Source organism: Nothobranchius furzeri, chromosome 9 (assembly GCF_043380555.1).
Source record: "Nothobranchius furzeri strain GRZ-AD chromosome 9, NfurGRZ-RIMD1, whole genome shotgun sequence".
Taxonomy (NCBI): Eukaryota; Metazoa; Chordata; class Actinopteri; order Cyprinodontiformes; family Nothobranchiidae; genus Nothobranchius; species Nothobranchius furzeri.
In genome coordinates, this window is record NC_091749.1 from 28,883,319 (window position 1) to 28,896,949 (window position 13,631).

General features: G+C 43.1%; 1 protein-coding gene across 2 annotated transcripts in view; it reads right to left on the minus strand.

Moving 5' to 3' along the window:
• cdh8 (cadherin 8) overlaps positions 1–13,631 on the minus strand; it is a 175,017-nt gene that overhangs the window by 110,393 nt on the left and 50,993 nt on the right. For both annotated transcript variants that reach the window (XM_015975615.3, XM_015975614.3), the window contains exon 2: positions 7,237–7,531. In XM_015975615.3, the coding sequence (XP_015831101.3) occupies positions 7,237–7,531 (295 nt within the window). The remainder of the gene's footprint in view (positions 1–7,236; positions 7,532–13,631) is intronic.

Below are 13,631 nucleotides of genomic sequence, written 5' to 3' on the forward strand. Positions count from 1 at the left end.
AAGGATGACAGAAAGGATCCTGGACTCACAGTTCAGCTCCTAACTGGGAAGAGAAGCTACTTGGACTGAAGAGAAGCTGTCGATGATAAACGACTCACACGGATTTAAAACGGCATGAAACAATGATGAGAGTAAAGTTTGTCTCTGTGTGCTCATTTAGGCTGATGACGTGGTTGTCTGTCAAACCAGTAGAAGTGGAGGAGGTTGTTTTGCTGTCAGATCATTTTCTGGTTTTGGCCTAAAGTTCATAATGATTTCTAACCCCAGCAACAACCCTGAACCTAGGACAGTGCAGATGCACAAACATCAACAAACCCCTGGTCACACGGCTGTGTAGATATAAGTAAACGGGATGATCGCTCCTTTCATAAGCGGCTACTGTGCTGTTGTACTCAGTTGTTTTAAAACAAGATTGTTTATGTTCTAGTCCACAGTTCTGCACAGCTCCCTTTGTAAAAAAAAAATAACTACCTGGTTGTTATCAGGATAATTTAACTCGAGCTAATTAATGTTAGAGGCTGACCGATATGGGTTTTATTCAGGTGGAAGAATTTTAAATAATTTTGTTGCCAATGGCCGATATCTAAAGCCGATTATTACGGCCGATATATATTTACGTTTTAGCAGCACATTGATTGTGAAAGACAACTGAATTCACCGTGTGCAATAGAAATTAAATAAGTCAATAAATCTCTTAATATTTATTGAACTTCAAATATAAAACTAACTCAAAACATAAAAAAAAATGGTGTGAAGGGGTCACTCGGGTCCTTTCTGCGGTCTAGTAGTGGCGACAGTTGGCCACACAGGTGCCTGATTTTTATTTATTTATTTTTTAATGGCTCTTTAAAAGAATTTCAGCCAATGGCCGATATAGAAAAACTGAATATATCGGCCCAATTTTTCAGCTGTCTGATAAATCGGTCGGCCTCTAATTAATGTGTTGCCTTTTAACCAGATGCCACAACTAAAGTCAGGCAATGCTGCTGCAACACAGTTTAACGTGGTCCCTACCCAAGGTAAAAGGCTGTTGATAATGGTTTGCCTTAGTTTCCATTGTTAGCAAAAATAGCTCATCAATGATTTCATGGTTTTTAGGGAAAAGCTCAGAAATAGATTTTTACATTTTTAATAAACCAGACCCACCATAGCCACACTAATAATGAGTAGTGGTTGATGTCATCTTGGTATCAACTCATGGCGTTGACCCAATCTCAGGCATCCCAGGTGTTGCACAGCTATAAGTGAGTGAACCAAATCGAGGATGACCACAGTCAATCAACCTCAACTACCACTAAATGGTTTTACTTCTGAAACCTTTGCTGAAAGCTAAAATACTCTGAGCGCTTACATGAGATGCTAATCAGTTTCACAATTCAACCAAAACAGCCACATATGATGAGTTTGTTTAAACTGATTAAAATGTTCGGCAGTTATGAATGGCTTAAACAGCAGAGGAAAACGTGATGCTAAACTTAGCATCAGCAGGGTGTTGTGGTTGAGGGTCGCAACACCTGAAGAAGAATGGAGACCACCTGATGACATCAACCCCTCCTGACCAAGACATTGACTTAACCCAATACTAAACAGTTTTTTTTAACTTCAAGCTAAAGCTTTAACATTGATCTCAGTGATTGTAATGCAACTTATACCTGCATTACGGCTGTTAGCTATTTTCTGTGCAGTTAGCTTTTTCATTTTATGGATTATCCATAAAAAGCACAAGAAAAAGAAAAAAAAAGAAGTTTTTTTTTTAGTGGCATCATGGCAGAGCCTGGATATAAAAGTAAAAGAGTAACGTAAACTTTAATCATCTTCTGTTCATTCATACTGTGTCTCTCATCAACTTGAATTTTCTTGGATCTTTGTAAACATAGATCTTCACAGCTCTGAAGATGGCTACAGGAAGTAGCCGAAACGTTAGCTAATAAGGTAAAGAAAAATGTTTCTTTTTTGTATTTTAAAATCTGAGGAAATGCAAGTAATGATAACTGCCGTAATGCATGTATAAGAGCAAGACCTACCCCCTCTACAGAATACCGTAAATCCTCTAATACAGGCCTGTATTTGACTCAAGCTCATCAAGCTCCAGGCCTTTATTGGAAGGAGGGCCAGTATTAGAGGCAGGCCTTTATTTCTATTTGAGCAAAATGAACTAATGGTTCGCTGGAGTTTTTGACAATTAAAATTGTGACCACATTTTCAAAGTTAAACACATTTCTTTTAACAACGGTAGTTTCTGCTTCAGCCCTTTCCCCCCTCCCCCTGCACAGCAGCCACAAACTTACTGATGCGCCTGCAGCCTCTCGGAGTTCCTACTGCTCTAAACATTAAAATAATTATTTCATTTTCTGTTCCTCACTTCTGATTACCTTCAATGATGTCTGTTTGTTGCAACCAGCAGGTACAAAAACTAACTTGTTTTTATTTGACTATTTTTCTGTCCTGACTGTTTAGTATCTTCCTTCATCTCCTCTCAGTCCTAAAGAGAAACTGCTACCTGGGTTCATATATATTCACCTCATGAGTTACCTTTGAACTGCAGTTCTAAAAGATCTACCGACCGCAAAAACAGCGGAGTGCCGCTGGTCGCCGGCCGCATCAGTGATCAGTGCGTCACCGGAGGACAAAACAGGTGATGTGCCCCGCTCCACAGCAGCGAAAAGCATCAGGCACAAATAAAAGACAGAAAACATAAAAGGAAATGATCCGGCATGAACGATTGCGTGTTAAATTAGTTTTTGAGGTGGCGACACCTGATTGATAATGTTACTGTGGCCGTGCTCAGGACGCAGATGTCTGGAGCGCGACAACAATCAGAGCTTTGCATGCGCAAGCAGGTTAAGGTTAGGATGGGGGTGAGGGGAAGGTTAAATTGCAAGAGGGTAAACGTCACAAATTGGTTAAATGTCCGTTTTACGGCGGGTGTCAGTACCAACACTCTGGCACTGCGCGTTGTCTCCCTATGCGCAGGAGCTTGTCACCTGCTGACAGCAGGCTGCTGTCTTTTTTGAGGAATGCATCTTGCCGGTCATTATCACGTGACAGCGACTAGTCGATGACAGGCATAAAAAGTCACTATAGTGAAGTCGACTAGTTCATACAACCCCTACTGCTCCCCAGAGTGTTCTGCAGCAAAGTCAGCACGTTCTCTTTGAACTTGATATCAAATTTTCGTCGCCTCTTCGTCTCCGCACCTGCCATGGTTAAAGTTACCCTCGCGGTCTATCACTGGCAAATCAAAAGTGAGACGGATGAACACCCCCCCCCCACCCCCCCCCACCCCCCACCCCCACCCCCCCACCCCCCCGTGGTACTTGCTTGTTACCATATTCCACACCGGCCAAAATATGATACCCGGCCATTAATTGAATACAGGCCAATATTAGAGGATTTACGGTAGTTAAGTACAGTATCTGGCCAGTAGAGGGCTGCACAGTGGTGTCAAATATGAAAATTGTCACGTTTCTAACCCAACAATCACCGAGATCAATGTTAAAGTTCTAGCTCAATATTTGAAAAAAAAAAAAATACTATTTAGTGTTACTTAAAGGTGAATGGAAGACAAAGAGCAGCTGAGATTGTAGATGGTACGTGCTGACTCTAAGTAGAAAACACATCTGGTTCCTTAATGTTTTGTGGTAAATCACGATTTCCACTGGTTGAAAACAGCAGCTTATACGGCAGCCTATCAGCTGATAACAGACAACTTTGATGAGCCATTTCCCCTTTAGCAGAATGATCACCTTTGCTCTTCGTGCCTTCTCATTGTTGCAGAGTACTTAGTGAGACAATCCACTAAACAATGATAGTCACCTCCACCCTCAGTCATTCAGGAGAATGAAAGTCAGAGAAAAGTCACAGAAAGCCACACGTCTTATCCGACTAGCCTTTTAAAGGAAGAACAAAAGGTCTTTCTCCTTCATTTCCCATTAACCTCCATGCTCCTCCGCACACAGGAAACATGGCAACCTCAGTGGCCCATGTCACATATCTCACCCGGCTGAGGGGAAAGCTTCCTTTGGTGGATAGTGACATTCAATATGGGGTTTTTTCTATCTAGCTGTAGTCCTTGACAGATAAAAGGTGGGTGTTGATATTTGTCCCTGGTCTCTCTGATACCAAGCGGATCCACTCCTGATAAGCGCAGAGCTGCTAAGACATTGATGAAGTCTGGAGTGGAACTGACAAGCTCTCTAAGTGGATAAGAACGTCAGGAGAAGCAGGCTGTTATGGTCCGGATTAGATTTTTGATTGTGCGACGCAGGTGGGTTCACGCCAAGCAGAGACACATCAGCACTCTAGCAGGCCGAGTTCGGCATCGTTTCCACGTGTCATAATTACATTTGAATAATTTCTAGTTTTTCATGGAGATTTGCTCCTATGCAGCATATTCCACTGACATCTATTTATTTCGGCTTCCTTTCCTGTGGACTTCATTAGTTCTCCACCGCTCCACGCGCTCCCGCTAATCCACAGAGTCCCACACATATTCTCATTTCAGAGTGATAAACACGAAACACTGCTGGAACGAAGCTGGTGAATTATGAATATGAGACAACAGAGATGAATGACTTTTTGTTTGTTTGTCCGGAGTGTCTACCCATAATGCCTCAGCACATGAAAACTCAAGGAGAGGAAAACTCTCTGCCGGAAGCAGAGCCTTTCAACCGAGCATCCGTGAATGTTTAATTAATCAGTAGCGACAAAAGGGAACAACAATCAACAAAGAGATGCCGATTTCCATTCCTTATGCGTTATTCCCACTGGCAAATCACAGAGCGCTGTCATCTACGCCTCTGCTCTCTACCCCGTCTCTACGGTTGTCCCTGCTCTGCTCCGACAAAACCCTTAGAGAACTACAGTGCTGTTCACCTGACATCCAACAGAGAGCAGCGGGCATCATCTAACAGAGCTCAGACAAAAAGACTTCACTGTAACTCTTTGTTTACATGGAAGCTTTTAGTGTCTTCTGTTCCTTTTTGCTTCCACCAGCGCAGCGGCTAATAAGAATCATAAGTAGCTGCAGCTAAATCGTGGCAGCCTTGAAGAAAAAGTCATCCAGAAGGGATTTACCAAACAGATTCCATTACATACGTAACACCATCTGCCCTTGCATGTTATGTCAGCTGCATGACAGGTAACAAGAGGCAGCACGATGAGGAAACACAATAACAAGCACACACCGCCCGGCAACAGCTCAGCACTCTCGCTGAGCTCCACCAATGTCAAAACGGCATAAAGACACTCTGATCTCCTTCAGGCTACTGATGGAAGCAGTTTTCTACAACACCCCTGCTGCTTCAGGGTCAGCAGCGACATTGCCTTGAAGAAAAGGGTTACCCTAACTACCGACTGGCTTCTGTCAAATACCTATAACCGTATTTTAATTTTACACAGTGGGGATGTAAGAGTACATGAACCTCTTAAGGCAACACAGCAGAAACGTGAGCTTGTTGGGGGGTTATAAATGACAACTGGTAGCAGTTATGGCACTTTTAGTACTAGGTGTGTTCTAATTAGATTTTTGGCATGAAGGATGTAACGGTACATGTATAAGAACTGGAGCATCATGATAAAGACAGCAGGGACGAGTGCAGGCAAGCAGGTAACAAATCCATCCATCCATTTTGTATTCCCGCTTATCCACGCAAGGTCGAACCCCAGACCTTCTTGCTGCTGCACTGTGCAGTCCAGGTAAAAATGCATTAGTCAAAGCTAATCAGCATCCCATCTCTTATTAATTGCCATTTTCTGACTGCCACAACAGCTTTGGAGTGAAAAAAAATAGTTGTTTTCCAAAACACTCCCCACCACAGCTAAGCATCAACTACTTGTTCTGATGATTCACCTGAGCTCGAAGACCTTCCTGCGTCTCTCAAATTAGCAGTGTAAAGGACTTGTCTTGGTGATCCTCGGCAGAGAGCACTATAGCGAGAGCTGGATTTATGTAAAGTCAAAGAGATCATAATTTGAGTTTAAAAAACCAAATGGGTCACAGTTTGAGTGCTTTGAAAACATCTTCGGTGACTCATAATCTTTTAAATACAGCACCACACATTTCACAAATGCCACCTGAAGGAAAAGAAGAAATTCCTGCATTTTTGCACTTGATTTTTCCGGTTGTGCTGCACGTGCACCAAACCCGGAGTCCAAACCATGACTTGTGCAGAAACAGAATAATGGAGGCTATGAGATACGGGCCATACTGTGTTTGTAGTTGTATGTCACATCAAAGCTACAGTCATTATCTCAAAAAAGTAGTTTAGTAGTACAATAGTTACATTTCTAAATTGAAAAATGTTTAGAAAGTAAATGTTGGATAAGAAACTTGGCAAATATCAAACACAGGTAAGCAAATAAGCGCATCGATTACAAAGACGTTTCTAAAGTGTCTTGAACACGTGTGAGTTGATTTTGCTGCTGATTCTGCTCCATTGTCTGTGATTGGCATGCAAAATAGGAAGTATGTTTCAAACTACCAGTGGACAATATTACGGAGGAGAAAACTTGCAGCTATGCAAGGCCAGTTGAAATGTTCCAAAAGTGTAGTTTCCTACAGCGGTCACCGGTCCGGCCCTTCTGCTGTGCAAGCCCAGTTTCAGTTCTACATTACAAACAAATGCAACACGAGGTTTTCGTGTATTTTACTGTATCATGTACCAAATGTTGTTCACTGTGTGCGTGGAGACCAAATGTGACACTTGTTTTTGACCAAACCTATATTAAATCACATGAGAACAGACCTATTTGTATTTTTCAGCTCAACACATTCTGAGCATGCATGAAGAAGACCCAACGCGTCTAGTCAAGTCCTGCTAATTTTAGATAGTTTCTATTTACTTCAGGTCATCTATGTTAAGATGTTTTTACTTTAGTCATTATAAAAGAAATACCAATGAAATGAAACTGTCAGTTCTTCCTAAATACGTCTGACAAAAGAAAGAAAAAGGTCTGAGGGATGTCTGCAGACTGAGCGTTGGCCCTGCCTCTACTTGTGAGGTCGTTGCACTAAGAAATGAATCAAAGTGCAAGTTGTTTTGATTTATCGTTCTTGTTTTTTCAATTGCCAAAAATGTTCATTCCAGATAAGCGTGTAAATACACCCTCTCTTTTCCTCTGGTTCTGATTCATACATGATTGTTCTGTGATAGCTCATTAGAAATGAGCTGTCTTGGATATCTCACACACTGATTAGGCGGCTGTGTGGGGTGGAGGGGAGGAACGAGCGCTTACCAACAGCAGACATTTCTGGAACCGATGCATGGTAAGGACCTTCGATGAACTGTGGCGGATTGTCGTTTATGTCCTGGACTTTGATGATGAACTCGGACGGTGGCTCCAAAGGCTCGTTGTTGTCAGCGTCGACAACCTGGGCTTTAAGCGTGTACTCGGCTTTCTCCTCGCGGTCCAGTCTCTTCATAGCGTGGATGTCCCCCGTTAGCTCGTTGATGGCAAAGATGGTGCCAGCTCCTTCTCCTGAAAGAACATATTTGATGTTCTTGTTGCCAACGTCCAAATCTGTGTGTAGCTGAAATGACAAGAAGAAACCGGAAAAGTGAACGTGTTAAAGTGTGCAGCGTAGTTCTTGGTTCGGTCAAACTTTGTTCCTGCGCAAGTTCAAGTTTTAATGAATGCTAGTTGACATACTCAGCATTTTCAAACAGCTCTCATCATGCAAATGCAGATAAGTGTTCCACATGGCAGTAATGTGTTGTTGCTGCTGCACTCTGCACAAAAAGGGTATCATTTACACTAAACGTGGCTGAACTTAGCCTTTACTTTGCTAAATGAGGCCCACTGGGGACAATAAGTTTGTAACTAGCGCAGGAAATGGACCGTAGCCCACATGGTTTCTTATTATGCATTACAATGCATCATACAAACAACCAATATTCAGCATATTGCTCCCAGAAGTCTTAAATCCACAGAAAAGAAGCTGGATGTGCTTTGAATGTACACTCCATCGGATGGCAAACATCCATAATCAGTGAAAAACGATGTAAGAAACTTTATACGCTTCATTCTCACAAACAACTATCCTTACAGCGGTTAGATGATGCAGCATGCTCCTCGTTATTTTTGTAATTACAGTTTCATTAGTTCACTAAAGCTGCATTACATGCTAAGCTGAGGAGTTAGATCCCACTCGCTGCACGGGCGGCTATGACTAATGAGTCTGACGGTGCTACGTAAGGCTGTTCAGACATCGGTGGACAGGAGAGCAGGCAAAAGCCTCTGCTGGGTTGAGTTTGAAAAATTGGGAGGAATTTGCAGGGTTGAGGGTACAGTGGTGTGGAAAGAAAGAGATCAGAGAAAAAGAAGGTGTTGTTACAACCGAAGCAAAAGAAGAAGTTTGATTTTATTCCCATCAGTAGACAGAGACGCAGCTGTAAGTCACCTTTCATATAAGCCTGCTGATCCCTGAGGTGAGTGACTTTTGGAGGCAAGAGGTGAGGCAACATTCACAAATCCCGCAGTGCTTCATGATGTCGGGGTTGTCACACATCATCCTTTCAGGGTGTGTTTTTGTTAATACAAACACAGCCATGCACACACACACAGGCATGAATCCAAACATCTGATTTCAGCAGCTTTAATTTCATTTCCTGTCCCGGCGCTGCAGCACGGATTCCTGCGGGAGCGTAGTCTGGCTGAAGTCTGCTGGTGAAAAGCCCGACCCCAAAGCCCCCCGCAATGTTCTGAAGAGCGAGCTTTTATGCATCCACTGTCTCCGAGGTGTTGTTTGAAGACACTGACAAAGCACATTCGCTTAAATTGTCACACCTTGCACTTTTGTTTTCCTAATTGTGCCATCATTTCACATGAATGATGGAGCTCATTAACACAAATGCCTCGCAACATCCTGCACACTGAGAAACTCCAAATGAGCTCAAATTAATGATGGTCTGTCTTTTTTTTTTCGGTTTAATCTTTGAATTTTTTGATGTGTTTCTTCTTGTGTATAATCAGTTATTTCAATGTCACAGATTTCAAGGTAGAGCTTCAATGTACCATGAATGCATTCAGCAATCTGGTCATGCTTTTACATTAACACTGATGTGGGAAAGACAAGATATTCCAACAAACGTACGGTCAGTTGAAACATTTAATTCACTCATGAATTCATTTCCCAGAGGTGCTGAGGCTGGCGGACATTTTGTGCATTTACTGTTTCATAAGCAACTTCAGTCTGCTGATTAAAACTCCCAAGAGAAACCATGCAGAAACCTTGTAAACAAAAAGGTTTGTTGTTTCCAAAGTCAAATTGAATGGATGAAATAATTTCAACATTTTCTATTTTAGTATTACGAACCCAAACCCAATACTCACACTGCGCCCTAGAGTCTCCTGTGAAGTGCACTAGGAGGAAGTGTGCAGTAAGACAATGAGTGTGTGGTTCTTTGGGGCACAAGTGTGCAAATAGTTGCCAAATTGGGACAGTGAGCATTGCGCCATCAACCATGACCCGTGTCGCAATGCTGGTTGCATTTCAAGCTACTTAAAAAAAATAATTATAATATATATATGTTAAAGGAGTCATCACCTGAAATTTTCACTTTCCCACTTATTAAAAATTTGTATAATGGCATCCTAATGATTTTTCCCGGTAGCTGCTATTTACCATTTTTACTCTTCGCTTCTTCAACCAGCCCACGTGCACCCCACGAGCACGCTCTCCAAAACATGATCTTGTTCTGGCCCTGATGTTGTCACAAAGGCAGGATGAACAGTACCACATATGGACGGTGCAGAGCAACGCCGCTATAGCCCGCACTGCCCCGCTTCCCCTCAAATTCAGTCGAGCGCCGCCATTACTGAAATCGGGATAGCGGAAAATGTCGAAGCGAGTTTCACTTGTGAGCTGCTCAGTTGTTGACTGTCAAAAACTGTTTTTTTTTTTGCGTTTTTGTTTTTTACCGTGTCCTGTTCAGCTGTGATGCAATCAGAATTGAGACAGACAAGCCTTGCAGTTTTCCTCTCACAGGTGGAGAGTTAAAGCTTCTGCTGTAATGCCACGCCTGATACCAAAACTGTTAGAAATATTCTCGGTTGTTTTAAATCCCAACAGCCACGGAGACAGAAGTGTTAGAGAAAGTGGGACAGAGGTAGAAGATGGCAGGGGGGTGTTACACAAATAAACAATATATGAAGAACAAGAATCTGCTTCTAGACCTGCAGAAAGAGAGGGAGAGCGAAAAAAAGGGATGCACAGAAATACAACAAGACCCAAATATCACTCAGTCAACAACAAGAGAACATATGTAGCAGTGAAGTAAAAGTAAGTATCTTTGCTGGGAAACACACGGTAATAACTCATAGTGTGTTTAGTGCCAACCACAGCCACCACACATGCCCAAGTCCATCCTATAATAATAATTAAAGGTGAACTAATTAATTTACACATTATTAATGTACATCAATGCAGACTTGTGCGAAGGGCAAATCAAGGGTGCAAAAAAAGGTGTGGTCATCTTCTGCACTTGATAATCGGGACACCCTATGGACCTACACCCCTGGACTGGAACACACAATTGAAGGGCGCTAGGGTGGAAGTACAAGTATTGGGATTGGGCCATAGTCTTGTTTTATTTTGTCCTTTTGAGACACCTACCTACAGTTTATCAGGATTGAGTGTCAGAATCTGCTCCTTCTCCCTCTGATGTGTTGTCCTGTCTCCCCTCGTTAAGTGTTTATTGGACTCACCTGCCCCTCGTTATTCTACCTACCCGGTTCATGATTCTCCTCATGTATTTAAACCCTCTGTGCTCGTCTTTGTCAGATCCTCATCTCATCTTCCTGTTGTGTCTCTGACTCGTGATCCTGCTCACCTGCACTTGGGTCTGATTGCAACCATCACCATTTCATGGCACGGAGAAGGGCTTTGGTTCTTTGAATTCAACATTTTTCAAAGCAGTCCCTCAATACCATGAGACTGAGTGAAGTATAAAAAATGGTTGGATTTAAAAAAGGGAAACATGTATGTAGATTTGCTTTAACAAATGTAACCAAAAGCCCACTGAGACCAAAACAGATATAAAAAAGATTAAAAAAAAACACTTCAGCGTTCCAAGAACTGAGTATCTTCAACAGAGTTACATCTCTGTGTAACTACATCTAAATTGGTTTTAAAGTCTGAATTTAAATGTATCTCAGTGGAAGTATGAAGTTTCGTATCTAACTTTTTTTTTTTGTTTTTGTTTTTTGAGGCAGGGGCTAAAGCCCCAAAACGCCCAGTATGGGCATGGTTATGGTCCTACATAGTTTTAAATCCCTCTGCACACCGCTGGACAAGACGGGGTTAAACAAATCCAATTTAGTTCCAATTCAGAACCTTAAAATCTATCAGTCAAGCAAACTAAATGAAAAGTGTTTACCTAACGACTAATATGTCTAAATGAAACAGAGAGGTAACTGAATAAACAAAAGCAAAGAAGAATGAATAAAAATAACGAATGAAACAAATACTCGAGTCTTATGGAAGTGCGGTAATTGAAACTAAAAAGATGGCAGGAAGATGACTGTTAGCTCACATGTTACAGTTTCAGTTCTGTGCCAGCTGCACGCAGCTCTCAGGGTCGGTGAAGACCAGCCAGTCAAGACTGAGTCACATGGTCACAGCTGGATGCCACATCTCTGCACAGAAGTGTCCTCTTCCTAAATATCTTTTATATTTTTTAATAAAAACTGACATATAGGATTGCTGTTGAATTGATGGTTAGGGTTATCTGACCCTAGCTCTGACTTTAGTGAGTCCATTACAGGATTCTTGTGTCTTTGTTACCCTGTTACAAGCCTTCTATTGTGTCAATACTTACCCCATGCTCGTAGGTTAAACTCCACTTTCATTTGAGGACAAGTAATCTCACTGCTTTTAGCAAAAGAATCTGACCATTTTTCTCCTTGTCGTCACAAACAGAACACGCACCATTACACACAGCAAAGAGCTGTAACGTGTAGGCCACAACACATTGAGTGGTGGGGGAACTTTCTGAAAGCTGTTATTTTCCTCCCCATTGTGACATGACTTAAAACCCAGTAAAGCTGCCTCTGTGGCTCAGCGCCACATTACAGCCAACTAAAGCACCCTCCCATACAAACGGGTGCGCCGTGCGCCGGCTTTTGAAAATGAAAAGTCACACGTTCCGATATGATTTGGTCTGAAGCTGTGACTTGACTGAAAGTTGAGGCGAGTTTGCTGTAACTAGCCACAGCTCTCGACTCTCCCCTGCATGCCCTGGTCGCCCACTTCTTAGACAGCCTTCAGTCTGGAGGGCCCAAATGGTCGTCAAAGAGTACAATTACCGACAGGAAAAGAAGAAGACCGTCACAGGTCCTAGTCATTAAGCACGTTGCCGAGGCAACCCAAACAGTGCCAACAACCAGTGACATTAGCTCTGGCATCCAGGAAACAAGAAGATAATAGATAACAACAGGCTGAAGTCGGGATGATTATGCGCAGCGATGCACACTGGAGACACAATGCACTGGAAAGTGTTCTGAGCTGGGGGTAAACACAGCTAATGCCCAGACTGGCACGCTGCCACAGATCTGGTATTTGATACGTAGCAACGTTAATAACAATGTTGGCAGTTACCTCCCTGGGGAGTCAAACCCTCACCAGACCAGGCAGCAGCAGCCATCGTGTTTAGTGTTGTTGAGTAAAAGCAGGATGAGCAGTCAAAGTTAACATGATGTATCTTACAGCTGTAGCCATGACGTCAGAGGGTTCCAGGCTGGAAAATGTCACAAACTCCTCCCGCTGACTTCATTTCCCAGCATTCTCGCCACCACTTCCCATCATTCCTGCCACCAACGTGGCGGCTGACGTCATCACGCTGACACTACTTAAGGAAGTGCCGGCATTTCATTCATTACTCAGTCATCGTTCTCACCAGACTTTGTATCGAGTTTCCAGGCTTACCAGCCCTCAAACCTTCAATCCTGACCTACAGGAGATAACCACGCTGGTTATTTCCCTCACTCCGCGTCTGGGCAACAGATCCTCTCGGCCACGCTTCAGCTCTGCCACCGAACCTGACAGAAAACCTGCTCCAGAGACAGACATCCATGTGTTCTGGAGCTGCACTTTGGCAAAGGAGGCATTTGATGAGTGAAGAACTTTTCCTATGACAGAACCTGTGACACACACACACACACACACACACACACACACACACACACACACACACACACACACACACACACACACACACAAGCATACCGCCATTTTGCAACCACAGCTCCCAATCAGGGGCTGCATGGGACTGCTTATCCTGCCAGTGGAAGAGGAAGGATGTCAGCCCTCGCTGGAGATGAGCTTTTACAGCAATCACTTGAACAATCACTGTCCTAATGAGAAAGATTCAACAGATTCCCCTCCCACATCCCCACACCCAGCTCCCAGCCCCCGCCTCAGTACCCGATTCCTCACAGTGTTGCCCTGCAGAAGGAACTAATGATTTTGCTCCTTGTCAGGGCAAATGGTAGATGGGACATGTGCTCCTCCTATGTATGTACCAGCAGGGCTGGGGAGACTGAAGTGAGGCGCAAGAGGGTGGAAATGCTGTCACCGTGATGAAGAACAGACTGCACACAGTGCGCCAGACTGCTGTCTTCAAGTTCTACCT